General features: G+C 43.9%; 2 protein-coding genes across 6 annotated transcripts in view; one reads left to right on the top strand and one right to left on the bottom strand.

Moving 5' to 3' along the window:
* UBP1 (upstream binding protein 1) overlaps window positions 1-17,868 on the top strand; it is a 68,802-nt gene extending 50,934 nt beyond the window's left edge. For both annotated transcript variants that reach the window (XM_055134099.1, XM_004603857.2), the window contains 8 exons: window positions 3,234-3,337; window positions 4,996-5,050; window positions 6,133-6,226; window positions 9,171-9,261; window positions 10,002-10,120; window positions 13,264-13,406; window positions 13,886-13,937; window positions 16,252-17,868. In XM_055134099.1, coding sequence (XP_054990074.1) covers window positions 3,234-3,337; window positions 4,996-5,050; window positions 6,133-6,226; window positions 9,171-9,261; window positions 10,002-10,120; window positions 13,264-13,406; window positions 13,886-13,937; window positions 16,252-16,289 — 696 coding nt within the window. In that variant the 3' untranslated portion in view covers window positions 16,290-17,868. The remainder of the gene's footprint in view (window positions 1-3,233; window positions 3,338-4,995; window positions 5,051-6,132; window positions 6,227-9,170; window positions 9,262-10,001; window positions 10,121-13,263; window positions 13,407-13,885; window positions 13,938-16,251) is intronic.
* FBXL2 (F-box and leucine rich repeat protein 2) overlaps window positions 17,814-20,567 on the bottom strand; it is a 67,806-nt gene continuing 65,052 nt past the window's right edge. For all 4 annotated transcript variants that reach the window (XM_055134104.1, XM_055134100.1, XM_055134101.1 and 1 more), the window contains one exon: window positions 17,814-19,760. In XM_055134104.1, the coding sequence (XP_054990079.1) occupies window positions 19,653-19,760 (108 nt within the window). In that variant the 3' untranslated portion in view covers window positions 17,814-19,652. The remainder of the gene's footprint in view (window positions 19,761-20,567) is intronic.

Below are 20,567 nucleotides of genomic sequence, written 5' to 3'. Positions count from 1 at the left end.
AAACTACTACTGCTAAAAAATTCTAGATATGTGAATGTGAAATAGTCTTGTGAGTCAGGTTTCGGGAAATTTGGGGTTTACACCTTGACACCATTCTCTGCACGTTTCTTCAGCTGAGTCGCTGTCAGTAATTGCCAGAGCGCATGTGGAAAGACGGGGTAGTAAAGTCTGCATTATTGAGAAGTGTACATTGTGTTGGGCTTATGTGTATGAGGAACATCTTGCAGGCAGTGGAGGTGACCATGCACATGCTCTGCCCAAGTGACTAGAGCAGCTGTTGGGCTTCCAAGGATGTGGCTTCCTCAAACTGTTAGAAGCTACGGAGATGAAACTTTGTAAGGTGGGAGGCAAGACCGAGGCCCAGTTTAAAAGAGTAAGCAATGTGTAAAATATCATTTATAGAGATAGTGGGGTGTTGTGTAGTAAACTGAGTAAAGCTGTACAACTTGGTTAATTTTTGAAGGTTGATAGTTGAAGCAGTAAGCCTGTGATTGTTTCCCCCATATTTGAGGAGATAATGGATACTTGTGAAGAACATTAAGATTTCTTGGATTTTGATTTTTATTGCCCTTACATACATTTTTCTGAATGTTGTCAGAGATGTTTGAGTCTTCTGTAATCATCCAGCAGATTTTATTTCTGTCCTCGGAGTGTTTCGGTCTCTTTCTTCACTTATATGTTCTTGACACACACTCAAAAGTATTTTTGAGGGGCTGGAGTGATAGCATAGTGAGTAGGGCATTTGCCTTGCACACGGCCGACCTGGGTTTGATTCTCAGCATCCCATATGGTCCCCCAAGCACCACCAGGAGTAATTCCTGAGTGCATGAACCAGGAATAACCCCTGTGCATCACTGGGTGTGACCCAAAAAAGAAAAAGAAAAAAAAGTTTTGAAAATCTCTTGGACATTTTTATTTTTATTTATTTTAGTTTTTAACTTTTCTTGCACATTTTTATTTTTTTATAAACATATGAAAAGTTTCATCATGTTTGAATAATGACTCAAGTTAAATCTGTTGAATTACATTTTGAAATAATCCTAGGAAATCTAGTGTCATAGAAGTTTGACATCCGCCATTGTTTAAAAGTTCACCACCAGATTCATAAGTTGAAAATTTTGATTTTTAAAAATTTTTTATGTTTCTGGCTTTTTGGGTGGAGATGGTTAGAGGTTTGCTCCTCACAGTGCTTCCGAGTTGACCGTGTGCAACCCTACCAGCTGTACTATCACTCTGGTCCTCTTGATATCTTTCTTAGTCTCAGATTATCACTTCTACTCCCTAAAACAAATTTACATGAATGTAAATTATACTTTTCCACGTTTCCTGTGGCTGTAAGGCTCTTAACTATTTGCAGAACTGTATTATTTTGGTTCTCACTTATTGAAACAACATACCATAGAAATTCTGACGAATAAGTAGAATTTTTCTACTTGTTAAGTAGAAAAACAAGTTAACAGTATCAAAGCAATAGTGCAGCAGTTGTACCGCATGCCCACAACCCAGGTTTGATCCCTGGCATCCTAGTCCCTCAGTACCCACCAGAAGTGATCCCTGAGCACAGAGCCAGGAGTAAGCCCTGAGCATTGCCAGGTGTGGCCCAAAAGAGGGACAGGGGGAAGATAGGTTAATAGATGGACTGGAGAGATAGTGCAGGAGGAATGCATTTACTTTGCAAGAAGTCTACCCAGGTGTGTTTACGGGCACTGCATGTGGAACATTGCCAAGAGTAATTCCTGAGCAGAGCCAGGTTAATGGGAAAGCATCTTGAATGCTGAGGTAGTATAGACCATAATTATGATTTTTTTCTCTTTCAGTACATAAGAGAAACTTTTTATATACCTTTATTTTCCTTTCAGCAGTGTCATTTTGATATTTAGATCCTTTTGGGGTTTTTTGTTTGTTTGTTTGGTTTTGGTTTTTTGGTGGTTTTTTTTTTTTTTTCCTTTTTAGGTCACATCGGGCGATGCATAGGGGTTACTCCTGGCTCATGCACTCAGAAATAACTCCTGGAGATGCAATCCTTTTGAAGAGATAGTGCAGAAACTCTTAGTAATTTCAGTATGTCAGCTGGCAGTAGAACCTCCTAATATTTCTCTTATTTTGGAAAGTAAAACTTTGAAAACTACTTGACAAGAGACTTTTTAGTCACTGGAGTTACATACTTTCTTAGTATCTGTTGTAAAATTTTTGAGTTTTTTGTTGTTGTTGCTGTTGTTTTTGGAGTCTTCTACCCAACAGCCACAGTGAGATGTGATACCCTCTTTTGTGTGTAAAGAGAGATTATGAAAGAGGACTTGAAAATTTGAGAGTATTCTCATGCTGGTTCTTAGTTTTAGAAAGAATATATACCAGGATGAAGAAAGAATACAAGAGTCAAGGCACTTACCTTGCATGTGGCCGACTATGGTTCATTCCCCACATTGCATATGATCCCCTAACCACAGAACCAGGAATAAGCCCCCTGAACACTGCCGGGTGTACCCCCTGCCACAGCCCCAGTTTTCCTGCATTGAAAAACCCTAGTACCTTTGGTTGGAAGATGACTGTTTTGAGGCCATCTTGTCCTGAAGCATGCTTTAGACTTCAGCTTTTTCAACTCACCTAATTGTGTTAATGTATTTGTATCATGCTCAGTATTCATTAGAATTGTGATTGAAAAATGTTTGAATCTACAACCCCCCAGCCAGCAGTATAAATATGAGGCAGGAACAGGTAGATCCCAGCAGTGCAGACACAGTTGATGGATTTGATGCTGGACCTATCTCTTCTTGGAACTAAGGAAGCAGCTGGACCAGCGAGGCTGCTCTTTGGGAACGAGGCTTGGACAGAGCCACTGCCCCAGTGATGTTGGGTGTTGCGTATGAACCCCTTTCTTACCTCTCTTGTTCTGAAGCTTTGATCAAGGCACCTGTTGGGGATACTGAGGGACTGGGGGGGTGGAAGTTGTAAAAAGCAAATTGTACAATAAGTGTTCGTTTAAAATGTCTTTGTAAATTTTTGCTGCTATCATCACTTCAGGTCTTCTAAGATAAATCAGTATCTAGACGCAGACAGCAGGTAAAATTTCTCAGTGCCACACCGAAGCAAATTTGGTGTTTCTGTGGGGTTGCTTGGTGAGTGTCAGGTGTCTTCTGTTATAAAATGTTGCATTTGACCAGACTATAGTGTGACTTGGAATAGACCCATGTGCATGTAAGTGTGTATTAAATGGTTTTTATTTCTGTCCTTAGTGTTCTCCATGGCCTGATGTGCCCACAACCTATGTGAATAACAGCCCCGCCACAGCGCCTGCATTCACCTCCCCACAGCAGCCCACTGGCAGCGTCCCCGACAGGTACTGGTGTGTGTGTGACGCATCCCTGCAGCTGCCTGTGGCCTGTCCTCCAGCATCTCCCTTTCTGCTTAGAGCAGCCTTCTGAAAAAACGTCTCTGAAACCTATTGAAACATAGCCGCTACCTGGCTTTCAGAGGAGAAACATCTCATACCAGTCTCTTTGCTCCCAGCCTAGTCCCTTGTGCTGCACACTTTCACATCTGGGGAAGTTGTTGGTTCTTTTTTTTTTCCCTTAAAACAAATAAACAAAAAGATGGGGGCCATGTTTAAGAAATAGCCAGTGTATTTTTTATGCAGTAACGATAGCTTCATTGTAGGGGGTAATGAATAGAAAAAGGAGCAGAAGAGACAGTACAGTGGGGAAGCCAGGCGCTTGCCTTGCACGCAGCTGTCCTGGGTTTAATCCCTGGCACCCCATGTGGTCCCCTCAAGCCCTGCCCGGAGTGATCTGTGAGCACTGCTGGGTGTAGGTTCCCCACCACCAAAGTAAATTGAATAGAAAGGGACAGTTGTTTAGATGAACTGTTACTTGAATATGTTAAGATTTTATTTATTACAAAGAGTATCTTTTAATGCTTTATATGAGAGAGAGAGAGAGACAGAGAAAGAGAGGGAAGGAGGGGTTACTTTGTGCCCTTTTTCCTCCCTCCCAACACTTTTAAAATCCAAACTTTGAAGGACGTCCAGTTTCTGAAGATGTGCAGTGACTTTAGAAATGGGGATTGGATGGTGGACTTTATCCAGTGTTTGGTTCAGTTCTGGGGGCCATCTGTGGAACCCAGATTCAAACGAGGGTCAAGTTGCTACTCCCCACGCACCTTTCCCCTCCTACCGTCTTTTGAGCCCTTTCCTAAGACTTTAAAGAACTGAGCCAGGAAAGTCAGACCTACAGTACTCTCTGTTGGTTTCCATTTTTATTTTACTACAGAAACTGGAAAAATGAGTGGGTGGGTGTTGGATCCCATTCTGCAGTACTCAGGCCTTACTCTGGCTCTGTGCTCAGGGATCACTCCTGATGGGGTGAAAGGGATTATGTGTAATGCCAACGATCGAACCTGGGTCTGCCACATGCACGGCAAGTGCCCTGCTGTTGTACTGTCTCTCCACCCCATCAAGGGAGTTTGCTTTCCTCCTCTTTTTTTTTTCTTTCATTTAAATTATGCCTTCTTGTACCTCATTTTCATAAAGTAGGTTTTTTTGCGGTTAATTTTCAACTGTATCTTACTTGATTTCTCTTTTTCCCCCTAATCAAACTGATGTGTGGCTCTCCTTTTCTTGGCACCTCTGGAAGTAACTCTTACTAGAACTGATGGAGGAAGAAGCATCAATTAAGAAATTGTCTTCTGTCCTTATTGCACCGTCATATACACTCCTGACCAGTTCCAGAATTCTTACTGAAAATGTGCTTTGCTTGGAGCCACAGTTTCATTTTAAATTTGCCTAATTGAATTGCCTTTAATATTGTCACTTAAAAATATACATTCTGGACCCAGGCGGAGACTTGCAGGGCTAGGGTATGTGATTTACTTGCAGAATCCCTGGGTTTGGCCCCCAGCGCTGCCTGTTCACATTCAGCAAAACCAGTAGTAGCCCCAAAATCAAAACAATCTAAACAAAACAAACTCCTATCCTAATCATTCTTTTTCCCTTCTTCATAGCAATTCTTCTTCCCCAAATCACCAGGGAGATGGAGTTTCACAGTCCTCTAGTGAAGTAAGTATCTGTTTGCTTTTTGGTGTGTGTATACCCAGCAGTTCTCAGGGATTAGTCCTGGTGGGCTCAGGGGATGATATGGATGCCCGTGATCGAACCTGGGTTGGCTGTATGCAAGACAAGCATCCTGCCTGCTGTACTATCTTTCCAGCCCTGAAGTCCAGCATTTTTATTTAATTCTATATAAGGGCAACTCCCATCATTATGTGGGGGAGGGAGGGCCATGGGTGAGACTCAGCTGATAGTCTGGGCCCAGTGGCTCAGTACTCAGCTTGTGACTCGGTGCTTTGGGGGCCTAGTGCTTCCCTCAGCTGTGTGGGAGCCAGAACTGAGGGCCTTATGGGTGATAGGGTGTGCTGTCTGACTCGAATTTTCACCTTGGCCCCAGAGTCTGCGTTTCCAAGACTCTACCAAGGTCTTTATTTTTGTTTATTTATTTTTTTTATTGAATCACTGTGAGAACAGTTACACCAAGGTCTTTAAAAAGCACAAACCTTTGTTCTTCTCTATTATTTTATTTATTTAAGTTTAATTTTTTAAAAAAAAATTTATTTAGTGAATCACTGTGATCTATTACTTTTTATTTATTTGTTTGGTTGTTTATTTATTTATTTGCTTTTTGGGTCACAACTGGTGATGCACAGGGGTCACTCCTGGCTCATGCAGTCTGGAATTACTTCTGGCGGTACTCAGGGGACCATATGGGATGCTGGGGTTCAAACCCGGGTCGGCTGCATGCAAGGCAAATGCCCTACTCGCTGTGCTATCACTCCTGCCCTTATTACTTTACTTTTTAATTTTTTTATTTTTATTTTTTATTGAATCACCATGTGGAAAATTACAAAGCTTTCAGGCTTAAGTCTCAGTTACACAATGCTCAAACACCCATCCCTTTACTAGTGCACATATTCTACCACCAAAACCTGTCAGATTTCCAAATTTCATTTGCGTGGTCTTAATCACACGCCAGTAACTTAGGCCATCTTGAGTAAGTTTGAATTATCCCTTTTGTGTGATCTCATGCCAGTGAGTTGGGCCATCTTGGGTAAATTTGATGAATTGTCCTTTTTGTGTGATTACAGCAACTTCAACCCGCAGCCACCACCCAGGAAACACAGCAGTGGTTGCTCAAGAACAGATTTTCCTCCTACACAAGACTGTTCTCCAATTTTTCAGGTGTGTGTGTTTTATGTTTTGTGCTTTCATTAACTTTATTTTCAATTTCTGAATAATTATAATCTCATTCAGAAATGTACTCCCTCAACCCCTCCACTGCGCGCCCCCCCCCCCCACTCCCCTACACACAGGGAAGTCCTGTGCAGGTCCTGTCATTCACCCTCCCTGATGACACCATCCTGCATCCCTGCTGGGTGCTTGTCGAGCAGGACACTATGACTGGTCAGCGCCTCCTGCATGCTCTGGTTTGCTCATGGCCACTTTTTTAAAATTTAAATTTCTTAATTTGTTATTTTGAAATAATTTTTGCTTTACAATGATTGATATGAAAGGATAGTGCAGAGATACTCCATTGTGCCCTTTCCATTTCTCACATCATTGTCCATAGGAAAGCCAGGTCGTGGACATTGGTGCGGTCAGTCGAATGAATAGCTGTCATTTTGTCCCTAGCTGCCACTGAAGTTACAATACAGAATCATCGCCACAATCGCATCATCGCCACGAGGCTCTTTCTTGTGTTGCCCACACCCCTTCTCTCTCCCTATTTCCCTAGCAACCATTCATCTGCTTTGTCATCTAGAGAATGTTCAGTAGTGGAATCATACAATACGTTATGTTTAGAGATGAGCATTTTCCCATTCAGCATACTGGCCTTCAGTCTATTCAAGCTGTTGGATATACCAGTAGTTAGTTATTTGTATTGTTGTGTAGTATTGCATGATATGAATATACTAGGTCTGGTTTTTATAAACCTCAGTGTAATTATTTTTCTTGTACAGTAAACTTGAAATATTTCGATGGAATTTTAAAAGGTGCAGTGCTTCTCCAGGTGGTACTCTGGAATCCAGTGTAGAAGGGCTGAAGTAGTTAGATGCACCAGGTGGACCCGGGTTGGCAGTACCTCCCAAATATGTTTGGCCCCTGGACCCTTTTCTGCGGAACACTGACAAGCACTATTCACCAGGCACATCCGAGGGAATGAGGGGCCACAGAAAATTGCTAGTCAGCCTTTTTTCCTATGGTGAGGCCATCGGAACACTGCTTAAGCCTTTTTAGAAGAAGAGCGTAGGTGTGTGTATTCGGGGCTAAGGAAATCTTATTTCATAAAGATGGTTTCCTATGAATTGTCGTACTGTACAGTGATTAAACATTCGTCATGGAGCTTTTTGTCTCTTTTAAAGTCCACTGGATGAGAAAATGGGAGAGAGTACTGCAGGTAGGGTGCTTGTTTTGTCATGTGGCGTATGGATTCCCTGATCACAGCTAGGAGCAAGCCCTGAACACCACTGGGGATAGCCCAAAAAAAGCCAAAAAACAAACAAGCAAAAAAACTGGGTGAAAGTCATTTGCTAGATGGTATCCAAATTTTTTTATATGACTACGTTCTATGTGATAACTAGAAACAAATTTCAGTATTGGGTGCATGGTTGCATCTTGAACCCTTACAGAGAAGACAGATGAAGATGTGGCACGTAGAAAAGGCAGTGGTTGGCTCTGGTGGGTACCCCAGGTCATGCCTGTTACACCAGGTGGTCACATATTTGCACCTGGGGAGTTCTAAGCATTTCACTGGGAGCCTCTGCCTGGCATTATAGCGTGTGAGCTTCCAACAGTAGGAAAGTGTGGAGACTTGAGGCGTCCTGCTCAGATACTGTGGGCATTCCATTCATCTGTCCGGAAGAGTCGCCTCTGCAAGATTCCCCCACCCTCTGGGCTGGGTACTTGTATCCACATATCTCTGGTCACTACTGGGAGGTGTATCCCGAGCTCTGTGGCAGGGCCTAGTAGAGCAGCAAAGGGCAGCACCTTGACTGCTGTGGCTCCAGGAAACAGCTCCCTTGGTGTTTGCCTTATGAGACACACCTCTTTTGTATTGTGTATGTATGTGCGCGGGTATGTGCACTGTCACATTCCATTACTCAGGATTTGAAAACTGTTACTGTTGTATACTTAGGATGTTATTTAGCACATGAAAATCATATCTTACTCCTAGAAAGATATTTTATTCCTTCCAGTCAAGCATGTCTTGGGTGTTAACAAAGGGGTGACATAAAGACTGTGGCCACACACTGCAGTTCTGTGCCCTGCTTCTGTCCGAGGCTGCACTGGTTGCTGAAAGGGCTGGGGCACATGTTCGCCTTTAGTTTTGCATGTTGCAGTGCAAAGGGGCCTAATCCCAGGTCTCAAATTACTGAGACTTGGGCAAGTCTTTAAACACTGGCTTTTTGGATTTTCCTTTAGGGGCAACTTGGGGGGACACACACCTTGCTGTGCTCAGGGATCACTCCTGATGGGACTCAGGGGACTGACCATATGTGGGGCTGAGGATCAAACCTGAGTCAGCTGCACTCAAGGCATGCACCCTACCTGCTGTACCATCACTCTGAACAGTACAGATTTTCCTTTCTTTGGTAAAAGATCGGTCTGGGAGAATCTCACAGTTATTACATAGGTTCAGAATCAGAATTATATTTATCTGCACATCACCGTCTAGTCAAAATAAGGTCAGCAGTGAAAACCCACACAGATAGCCCTGTCTCAGTGATTATATTTGTCCATCTCTGGGCTTAAGTTTTTTCTTAAGCCCAAGAGGTGAAAGACAGCACTTTCTCGGCTCAGAGGGGCAGGCGTGTGGGTAAAAATGCTGGTTTGTTCATGCGTATCCCAGGCTGTGAGCCAACTCCTGGGGAAGGCAGCAGAAGCCTTGCATACAACTGGAGGGTGCTTTTCTGTTTGCTTAAACAAGGTAGGCCAGTGCTGTGTGATAGTAGTCCCCCAAAAGGGGGGCTGTAGGCCACTTTTTGGGGGAACCTCTGGTGTATGTATATGTACTTGGGGTTCCTGTTATGCTTTTGCTGTACTCGGTGGAGACTGATGCCCAGCAGGATTGCCAGTCATTTTGTTTCATGTGTTTTGTTAAGAATCTGCTTCTGCTGTTCTCCAGGTGCCGACTTACTAAAGTTGACAAAGGAAGATTTAGTACAAATTTGTGGTGCAGCCGATGGAATTCGGCTCTATAATTCACTGAAGTCAAGGTAAAACATGGTGTTTAAAAGGAGCTCTTTCACTTGGAAGAAGAGTGTCTCTCTCTTCCGTGGGAAATCGGGCAGAATGTGTGTCCACGCGAGGTGGGCGTGTGCCTGTGTGCGCGTTGCACAGTGGCAGACCGTGCTCACGAGAAGACTGTTTTGTGTACACCTTCAGGGCAGGACAATATGATGCAGGCACTGATGAGGGCAGAGGTAGACTGTAAGACTGGTAGAAAAATGCACATGGGCAGTACTGATTTCTTGAAGACGACTGGGTTTGTTGCCAAGAAAACAAACTTCTCATTTCGGTGAGCAATACAGAATCTATGGTTCTCAAGATCATATGACTACTAAATAGTAAAAATGTAAATTTCTGATTGTTAATTAAAATGATAGCATCATAAACTATGCTGCTTTGTAAAGATCATATTCAGTCATTGCTCTTTTTTGGATTTGTGATGTGAGAATTCCATTAAAATTGAAGCTTACTGATTTTAAATTGCTAACTTCATCTTGAAATTTAAGTTGACCAACATGTGGCAGATCATGTCAGTAGTTTACACTCTGATCATCGATGAGTCCACCTCTGATAGTTGGTATGAGGTGTTTTTATTTCCATCAGTAAATAACTCTAAGATGAAATAGCACTGTAAAGTTCTCATAAGGAAACAGAATGTATATATGAATCTGTCCATGTGTGAGCCAGCTTTCTCGCCCAAGCTCATGAATACATTTTCTGGTTGCAGGTCGGTCAGGCCCCGCCTGACCATCTACGTCTGCCAGGAACAGCCGGGTGGCACCCCGCTGCACGCACAGCAGCAGGCTGTGGGCAGTGGGGGCGACAATGGCAGCGGGACGCCTTATGGTGGGTATCGAGGGCTCTCAGCTTCCTTTTTGACAGTGAGGCTAGAACCAGAAATACGGAGACGGGCTTCGGTTCTTTTCTAATATAAGGGTGTGACTGCAGAGTGGCAGCGGGAGGGCCACGGCCGTGGGAGACAGGACACCGACGCACGGCCCGTGTCAGTACTCAGAACACTGTGGCTCTCTGTGGCTCTGAATGCCAGGAGTTCTTGCTTTTTTGAGCTTCAGATTTATTAAAATGAAAAAGGTGTCACCTTGTTAACTTGACAAGAAAGGAGGATTTCTTAATATTTCCTTTCACTGGCTGGGAAAGGAAATATTAGGATAAGATTTGTGCAAAGATGCAGCGACGAGACTGTGCCAGGTAGGTCTGCTTGTCTCGGCCTCGTCCTTCCAGCCTGGAGAGCTTTATGATGGGCCTGGCTCGGGTTTCTGGCTTGGGAACTCCACTCTTCTTAAGGCATGGGGGTACCTTTCTTGTAGGAAAGAGAACAAGCAAGAGGACCAGAGCGGTCACACAGCAGGGAGGCCATTTGCCTTGTATGCAGCTGACCTGGGTTCCATCCCCCACATCCCATATGGTCCCACATGCAATGCCAGGAATGATTGCTGGGTACAGAGCCAGGAGTAACCGCTGAGCATCATCAGATGTGGCCCATAAAAGAGACGAGGACAAAAAAAAAAAACAAAAACAGGGCTTCGTCCCTCCTTTCATTGTGGTCCTTCAAGAAGCAAGTTTTTTTTCCCCCTAAAGCAGTGGTTTTCAACCATCAGTCTGCAGAAATGTTCCTGCCATTTATACAAGCTGCACCTGCGTAAAATGTTCACTGACACTAGATTTTGAAATGAATTCATGAAATAGTATTAATAGTATTATAACTTTTTAATTTTTGACCTTAGTGGTCTATGAAATATTTATTTTCACTGGCCAGCAGGTGGGGAAGCCTCTCTTCTCGGGTGGGCGGTGGGTGTGTGGTGCCCTCCCCTTTGGCCCCTCGGTCTGTTAACAGAATGCAGGCAGCATTGCAGAGGCAGCATGCTGTGGAACTGAAGGAAGCCTGTTCAGTCGGAATGACACTTTGTGATTTAAATTTTACTGTAAATTCCCAAGGAGGGTCTGGCTGTTGAGAGCTTTTCCATGTTGGGATCTTTTTAGCTTCAAATGTGAATTTTAAGACTAAAAATAGAGGATTTTAATCTTAGAACCATAAAATGCTAAGATCTTTTGCACTTGTTACATATGATTAGGGCTGATGCACTAGAGTGGTAGCGCAGGACAGGTAAGGGTCAGCAGATTTTTTCCTCTACAAGGCCAGATTGTAACTATCATTGGTTATGTGGAAAGGGGTCTTTCCCCCCACTCAACTCTGCTATATTAGGTCCCAAACAGCCGTGAACAATCTGGAGGTGATGGGCCCCGAATCTGCCGATCAAATGTACATGGTTGAGGAGGAGTCTGGGTTTGGCCCACACTGGCTATAGACTGGTCCCCCCTGCTTGGGTTTTCAACTGCCAGTCCACAGAACTTGGAAAAGTCGCTGCTGCTTAGCACCTCAGAGCCCTGGAGCCACAGCGACAATAATAGCTTTCATGAGGAAGTTACCGTGAACCTGTGGGTAGAAACTTTTGCTCATCTCTGTGGTGTTAACCTCATAGTTCCAAAATCTAAAACTTTCACTAATACACAGTTGCCCCATACCCACACCAGAGAAAAACTCCGATGTGGGGAAGCATAGTTCTAACTATTAATACTCCTGATTGGTGTCTGACTTGAATCTGTAATTAAGCAGGATCTGTAAGACTCATTCAGTGCAGATGTGCCAGGCACCATGCAGACGATGTCTGCTTACTAAGTTACATTTGTTCCAGAGACACAGAACACTAGGTAAACTGCTACTGGAACTCTAAAGGAAGAGGCTGCTTCATTGACCACATTCTTAAGTTTCCACGTGGTATCTTCTATATGTGTTTTTAATTCTTGTGGTGGGTAGAGGGAGATACAGGCAGCTTTTTTTGTGCCTTAAGATTGTCAGTAGATTGTGTCACAGTGATAGTATAGCAGGTAGGACATTGGATTTGCATGAGGCCAACCCGAGTTCAATGCCAGTACTGCATATGGTCCCCTGAGTACCATCAGGAGTGATCCATGAGTACAGAGCCAGGAATAAACCCTGAACACCAACTACTGTCTCCTGCCCCCGCCCTCAAAAAGAAAAAACAAAGGAGTAAACAGAATGATCACTCAGTTTACAAGAGAATATCAAATGGGTAAAGGCAATAGAAACAAAGAGCACAACGTCTTCAGTAGGAAGATTGCCACTGGGGTAAGGATGGAGGGCTGTAAGATAGGAAGTTGAACACTAGGACAGTAGTGAAGAGGAATATGCCTTCATGGAGGTGGGCTGGGAGACAGCGCTGTGGATGGGAAAGTGGGACATTGGTGGAGGGAAGTGGACAAAGGGATTGGTGTTGGAACATTGTATGCCCGACACTTTGTAACTAGTTCACTGTGATCCAATTTTTTAAAAACAAGATTGTTAGAAGTAGGATTACTGAATTGAAACTGACCTTTTAGGGGTCCTTTTATATATTGCTAGAAATATAGTATTTTTGTTTTGGAGCCGCATCTGTGCTTGGGGGACCATGCAGTGCCAGGGAGTGAACCTGGGACTCACACATGCAGAGCACAAGCTCCAACCATCTCCGTAGAGATTTCTTTCAAAAGCTTTCTTTGGGTATAGTTGACATAACAGAATTCTTCCATTTAAAGTCTGCAGTTCAAGGATATTTTAGTATACTCTTCAAAGTTGTGCAGCATGAGTGCAAGCTAGATTAATCTCTTAAAGCAAAAGTTGGATTAATGCCTATTTGTCATCAGTCCTGCTTGTTTTTAAGTAAAAAATGAAAGCTTCAAGTCCCTTTGTACAGAGGTAACTGATAACATTTATTAAGTTGTACATAAATGTAAGTAATTCATTATTGTATTTCAGAGGGGAGTCAGAGATTCTAAGGTAGCAAGGGATGGAAAAAGTTCCTTTTAAAATTTAAAATTGTTTATATTTTTTTTAGAATAGTCTGATCTCAAGAGGCAAAGTAGGAAACAAAGATGACTGCTAACATGGTTTTTTTATTTTTGTTTTCCAGTTTATCATGCAATCTACTTGGAAGAAATGGTTGCCTCAGAAGTTGCTCGAAAACTTGCATTGGTGTTTAATATTCCTTTTCACCAAATTCACCAGGTTTACAGACAGGGTCCCACTGGTATTCACATTCTTGTTAGTGATCAGGTAACTTGAACTGGCGTGTCTATTTGCTTTTGCCTTTTATAATGGTATTTGTGTGTGTGTGTGTGTGTGTGTGTGTGTGTGTGTGTGTGTGTGTCTCTCTCTCTCTAGATATATAAATTTCCATTTATCTGCTATTAGTTTGTAAAAATAGGAGTACCATCTCCCAATAGAAGAGCATTTAGGCATCAAGTGCCAGTCAATTGGTCACTGGTGCTGGTCTAGTACCAGTGCTGGAGCCTGGGACCAGTCCATAGGTCACTGGTCCCAGAGTCCAGCAGGGAGTGCACCCCTGGTTGAAGCAGGCCTGGTGCACACAAGGCTCTTCCATGTAGCTGATGGGAACTTTTATTATCGTACCTGCTGATTTATCACTGACAATTGAATTTTATTTGTGTACCAGTACATACATAATATTTAATAACTTTAATCTTTTTTCAGTTAAGAAAGATCATTGTACTTATATTGTTTTATCCTTCTAGATGGTTCAGAACTTTCAAGATGAGAGTTGTTTTTTATTCTACACAGTAAAAGGTAATTTTTGCATATGTGGTTTTAATGAACATTTCAAATAATTTTAATGAACAGTAGCAAATAAGTCAGTCCTCCTACCTGAGGGAAAAAATTTCCATTCAGTCACGGTTGTCCTGAGCACCTTATGTCACTAATCACACTTCTGGTATTAGAAAAATCTTGAGCAAATTGACTCCATGAAACAGCTGCTTGAACAGGGAAAGCGAACCAGAATTGGCCAGTAGATGTGCAGCTATAATGTAGGGGAATGGCCATTTGGGCATAAGGTACTCAGACCATGTGGTGCCAGGGCCTCATACTTTCAGGTCCTTTGGATGGTTTCTTTGGCCCATATAGATGTTTTTGAGTGCTGGGGCTGAATAGTTCTCAATGGGCTGAGCACATGCTTTATGCAGGAGGTCTGGGTTTGATTCCCGGCACTGCACAGCACCCCACTATTCCCACTGCCTCCTGCCCGGAGTGATCCCTGAGCACCCTGACTGGGAATGGACACACATGCCCCTTGCCATGGGGGAGAAAGCAGGCATGAGTGAGGTCCTTTGGATCAGGGAGCTCTGGATGGGGTGAGAGGCTGTGAGGCAGCGCTTCTCTGAGACTTGTGAGAAGCAGGGGACTGTGTGAAGAAGGGTTCCCAGAGTGGGGTGGTATGTGTGACTTCTTTTTGTTCTGGGGCTACACCAGGAGTGCTCAGGGCATGCTCCGGCAATGGCCCTGTCCACCCTACTATTACTTTGGCCCCAAGTGTGGCTTCTGAGGAGGGCTGAGGGGTGGCAGAGCATACGGCCCTGTGGGGCGTGGGCCTGGGCTGCATGCCATCTGTGACCATGGCAGTTTGATTTTACTTGAAATGCTCGGGTGTTGGAAAATTGTTGAAACAAAGGAGTGATGTGATTTGATGTTTCTTACACTCTTGCAGATTTGTAGAGAGATGAGAAAGTGGGTAAACTAGAGGCAGGAGGCGTCAGGATGAGGGGTCCTGGTGTCTCCTTTGGGGAGGGGTACGTAGACCTAGAGGTGCTTGGGGGCCACGTGATGCCAGTGCATGTCAGGCATTGGGCTCCACACTTGAGGGAAGGCAGGAGTAGACAGTGGTCCCAGTAAAGAGGTAGGTGGTGTTGGCAGAGAGCCATCAGAAACTTCGTTTGAGGTGCGTAGAAATCCCATGTCCACCATTAGCCCATCTGGGGCTCACAGGAGACGCCTGGGCTTGCGATGAGAATGTAGAAGCCTTCAGCTAGCAGCAGTGACTTCAAGTCCTAGACTTAGGGCGAGACTGGAAGAGGGAGCCACGGTGGCTCTGCTGAGTCCAGGGAAAGGCTTAAAGAAGGGCTTTCAATACTGTAAAATTGTGTGAGGAAATAATACATTCAGACTTTAAGATATCTGGTGTCAAGATCTAAATCCATTATGAGCCCAGAAACTCCATGCTGGAGAGCTGCTGACGTATCACCCTCTCAGAACGCCTGACGCTTGCTCCGCCTGACCTCACCTAGGCCTGGCTCCCACTCTCTCTCCCCTCCACAGATGCCTTGGGTTTGGTTTTCAGACCAGTACTTTTTCTTTCTTCCATTTCACTTCCTTCGCCCGCGCCCTCCCCCCCCACCCCACCCCACCTCATTCCCTTCTGCCCCTGCGCTCAGGGAGGGATCACTCATTGCAGGACTTGGGGGGCCATATGTGGTGCTGGGGACGAACCCGGTAGGCTGCATGCAAGGCAAACACCTGATGTATCCTGTACTCTCTCTCCTGTTCCCAGCACTTTTTTAACTGCACTGATCCCTTATCTGAAACACGGACTTCACACTGCCACAATGTGGCTGTGTTTTGTGGGACAGTGACACTGCCAGCTGTAGATACCACAGGCCGGGCCCTGCATACAGACTTCTGTCCTCAGGAGAAATTTATCTGGTCCTTGATGTATAGTTTCTCCACCTCTCCTGAGAAACACTATGCTGAGGTGTGATGCAATTTTTAAGTGTTTCAGATATTTCTCAGGGGAGACAATGAATTATTTATGCATCATTTATTACCAGCTCGGTGTTTGGCCTGTTCCTACTGCTTGTAGTGATATCCCTATGTGACCCTCACACCCATCAACCCCCACCACACACACACACACACACACACACACACACACCAGGCATGAGTGCAGGGCAAGAGCACTGATGATGGAGCCAGTTAACCAGTTACCACCTGCCCCCCCCAGAATCAAGGGTAAGATATAAGCTGGGGTGCAGATTTCTGGGGAGTTTTCTTCCAGAAATAGATTGCTTGGCTGAAAAAACTATTTTCACTTTTTTTTTTTTTTTGGCAGCCGAAAATGGTGGTGGTATCCACATAATTTTGAAGTGACATCCTACATAGTCTGAACTATATTCAGTACCAAATAGTCACGCTTAAAAGTGTGTGAAGACTGAATCCAAGAAGTCTTTGGGATTGGATTTTATCGTATGAAATGTTTCATATTGAAAACATACGACCTTTGTACTGAGCTGTGAGGTGCCTCTGCTCCCTGCCGCTGCCAGAGCCCAGCCTCCTGCGGGGTGAGCCGGCCGCCAGGCCAGTGGACACAGATCCTGGAGGAACCTCTGCTGTCCGCGTCCACTCCTGCGGCTTGGAAGTGAATGTAGAGACGTTCTTGGGCATTTACCTTTCTGTGCCAGTGTGGCTCTCACTGCCTGAACCTTCTGCTGGCCTGGGGCAGGGAGAGTCCCCTGAGTTGGGCTGGAGCCAGCACGGACCTGTCTGCGGAGAGAGGCAGGGACTGGGGTCAGGGAAGAGGCCCCGCACCTCCTCACCAGAGATCATGTCTGTGTGTGTGTGTGTGTGTGTGTGTGTGTGTGTGTGACGAGATCGTGCCCATCCGCCGGGGAAGATCCAAGCCGGGAAGGCGGGCTTGAAGCAAACTGCATTATCAAGAGTACCTTGGTGAGAGGATCAGTGTAAATCCTAATAGGTACAAAGACTTGTTTTTTTCCTTTGTTGTGGATTTATTGAAAAACTTTGCTTCTTCCATTTTAGCGTTTGTTTCTGATTCTCATTTTTGAAGCCTCATTGCCTTTTTTTCTGTTTTTCCTCCATTTCTGACCATCCTTTCTGTCCCACCCCATCTTCAGACAGTGAAAATAGATGACCTAGCAGGGGAAAATAATTTCTGATTGATGTTAAGGGATTTTCATGGAACTGAAATTATTCATGAAACACTGGATACCCTAAACCATACACTAAACTGTAGCATAAAAATTATTCACACTTCTCAAATTCTGAATGCTAATACAGTCATGGATGAACATTCTGGTGATTATTTAGGGCTTTTTTATATGCCACACAATAGCTTTTTCAATAGAGTGCCTCTCTCGCAGAACCCATTGCTTGTCCGTAGTGTACTTGTAAAGGGAGTCTGTTTCCGCACCCACCTTCCCGTCTTTATTACCTCCCTTTCCAAAGTCGCCAGCAAGCATTTCTGTGGCGTAGCACTCGGTTCTTTTAAAAGGCTTTCCATTTTAAAGATTGCATTACCTACCCAGGTGTTTTATTTTTGAGTGTATTCCTTGGTCCTTCACTTTGTTCAGGTAGAAATGAGATAGAGTAATTTTTAATTTGAAACCTCTTCCAGACTGCAAACTTCTTCCGAGTCCGTGAAAGCTCTGAGTTTATGTTTTATTCATCAAGAGGGTTATCTGCTACTAAGAAGCGCACCGCCTCTGTTTTCACCTGGGGTGTAAAAGCACCTACTGCTCCATGTTGGCGCAGGAGAGCTCGCTTGTCTGTCTCCCCTGCTTGCCTAAGCCCATGGGTTTCTGTACCAGTATCTTTGGGGAAAGAAATGAGCTTCTCTCTTTGTTTTAGAGTTTTGGTTGTCTTGTCTAATTAGCATTCTTTTTTTCCTTTGTCTCAAGATTTATGGAACAATAAATGTCATTTAATGCTGTGTGCTACTTTGAATTCCTCATCAGGGTATAGAAGTGGGGGTTAAGTCATTTAAAAGCTCATCAAACTTGACATGATACCAAGTGGCACTGAATGTTAGTCTGAAACAGGTTAAATCATGGCACCAGCAAATTTGCTACTTTGTTTAATAGTAGGATGTACACATTTCAGTATAATAAATGTTTTCTGTCTGTTTTGCAAATGTGTGTCTCATTTAAAATTTAAAATACACCTGTATTTATCAGAGAGAGACAGGTTCTGAGTCCACATTGGTCCAAATGTGGACCAAATGTGGTCCAAGAGGTGAGTTCAATATGGCTCAACCTAATAATGCCTGGGCCACTCGTCATTTTACAATGGAAACTAATCCCCCGTCACTGAAGCACGTATGCTTTCTGTGTTCTTTTGTTTAGATTTCTGAATCAATCATTTTACATATGCCCTTCCCTCATTGGTATAAATTTGTATTTTAATAACTGCTGGGTCTAACAATTTAAGGCTCATAAATGCTGGGGTAATTCATTAAAGTTCTGATTATTTTATTGTCTTGCACTGATAATCCTGTTAAACTGGTTTCTGCTATTATATGTGTTGTCTAAAAAAGGCAAGGCATTGTATCCTAAATGCTTCTAAAACTGGCCATCAAATAGAAATTTTACTGGTTGCTAGTTATGGGAAAAATACATTGTTTTTGCTGCTTCATCTTCTCATGAGCTCTGGAATCTTCAGGTTGAGGAGACCTTTACCACAGAAGTTCACAGATGTGACAGTACAGAATAGGGAGCGTCAAATTGAGATGGCATTAAGGAAGGAAGGTGTGACTTTGGAAAATGATTGTGCTCAGATTTGTCTGCATTACGAATATAGCAATAAAGTACTGCAATGGTTTATTCATTTTTACAAGTGTAAAACTTTTGAATAGTTCTGGTGTAACTTGATTTCTAAGATTTTAAAATAAACTTGGGGAAAAAAATCACACCCATTCTACATGCATCCATTCATTATTTTTAATTGATTATATTGTATATGTAACTCTAGGCCTTCATTTCCCCCAAATTTTGTGGTATGACGGAATTTCTTTATCTCCTGTAACAACGCATTGCTACCGTTTTCTTCCCAACTAGAACCCAGTTACTTTCTTGTGTACTTTTTGGCCCCAAAGGTGATAGTTGATAGAACCGATGCAGACCCTGCTCCACCCAGCTCACTGTCCCCATTTCTTTGGTGTCTTATGAAACCTGTTAACTCACCTTTCACACAAGTTTTCTACATATGAAACTATCCAGCAATACCAATTTGCAGTGCAGTTACTTCATAAATAAATTTGCTGTTTAGTCTTCAAAGTGGAAACATCCTGCTAATCGAAATGGAATCATTGTGAATTAAAGTTAAGTCGTTGGCTTAAGTATTAGGTAGAAAATAAACAGCATTTTAGTTTTTCTGCTGATTTGTGCTAACACTGATGGTCTGTTTGAAGAATGCTGATAGAGCCAAGGAGAGGACTGGTGTATCTTAGGCAGGTACCCACCTCCTAGAGATCCAAGTTGCTTGATCTGTGCTCTTGCCAGTGTGAATTGATACCAGGCTTTGATCTGATGCGTCTCAGTAGAATAAAGGTGAGAACTGTCACCAGAGTTACTGCAGTCCTTACAGAAGTGCTTTACCTGCAGATGTCTTCCTTTCCCAGTGGACCCGAGATTTGGGGAATGGTGGAGTGAGTCAGACAGACTCCAGTTTCTCTGAGCAATGGGACAAGTCCAGATGCCATGGGCCCAGCAGCTGCTGTCAGAGAATGACACAGCACCTGCATAGTCGCTGTCCACTTCCTCCCACTGTTGTTGGTGGGGTGACAGGTGCAAAGTAGGCATGAACTTTCACATGAGGCAGCTGAGCCTGGATGGAGAGAAAGCAGAGGAATCTTGAGTGATTTTTAGGGTTCTAGGCATGGAGAGAAGCCCCTATACATGTGATCTACTTCATTTTACTATTAGGCAGAAATGGTCTCTGTGGGATAGAGCCACAACTGCTGACCTACACCACCCATAACATGGCACCTGGTGACAAAAGCGATCCTACCCAAGGTGCCACTGGTTCCACATATAAGCCAGATGTCTTGACAGCCTTACTGCCTGGCCGTGACTCCTTTGGGTTGTTTTGGCCACACCCAAGAGGGCAGTAATCAGGGCTACTCCTGGCTCTGCGCTCGGGGACCACTCCAGCAATGCTCAGGGTACCACAGATAGGGTGCCGGGGAGCAAACCTGAATTGACTGCATGCAAAGCAAGCACACTACCCATTATGCAAGTACTACCCATGTACTACTGCACCAGTACTGCATGTGGCTGCTGGAGTATAAATGCAAAGTGGCCTAAACTTAAAGTCAAGAAAACAATGTTGTTGGGGCTGAAGCTATAGCACAGCGGGTAGGGCGTTTGCCTTGCATGCAGCCGAGCTGGGTTCGAGTCCCAGCATCCCATATAGTCCCCTGAGCACCGCCAGGAATAATTCCTGAGTGCATGAGCCACGAGTAATCCCTGTGCATCGCCGGGTGTGAGCCCCCCCCCCCAAAAAAAAACAATGTTGGTGAAGTAAAAAGGCATATTCAGTTCACTCTTACTGAGGCATGAGCCAAGACCCCTTAAATGGGAAGGACTGAATAAAGATACAGAGCACCAGGTCAGACCTCCTCCATTCTGGAAT

The sequence above is a fragment of the Sorex araneus genome, chromosome 4 (genome assembly GCF_027595985.1).
Source record: "Sorex araneus isolate mSorAra2 chromosome 4, mSorAra2.pri, whole genome shotgun sequence".
Classification (NCBI taxonomy): Eukaryota; Metazoa; Chordata; class Mammalia; order Eulipotyphla; family Soricidae; genus Sorex; species Sorex araneus.
The sequence above is the reverse complement of the archived record's forward strand: the minus strand, read 5'-3'. Positions and strand labels throughout refer to the sequence as shown.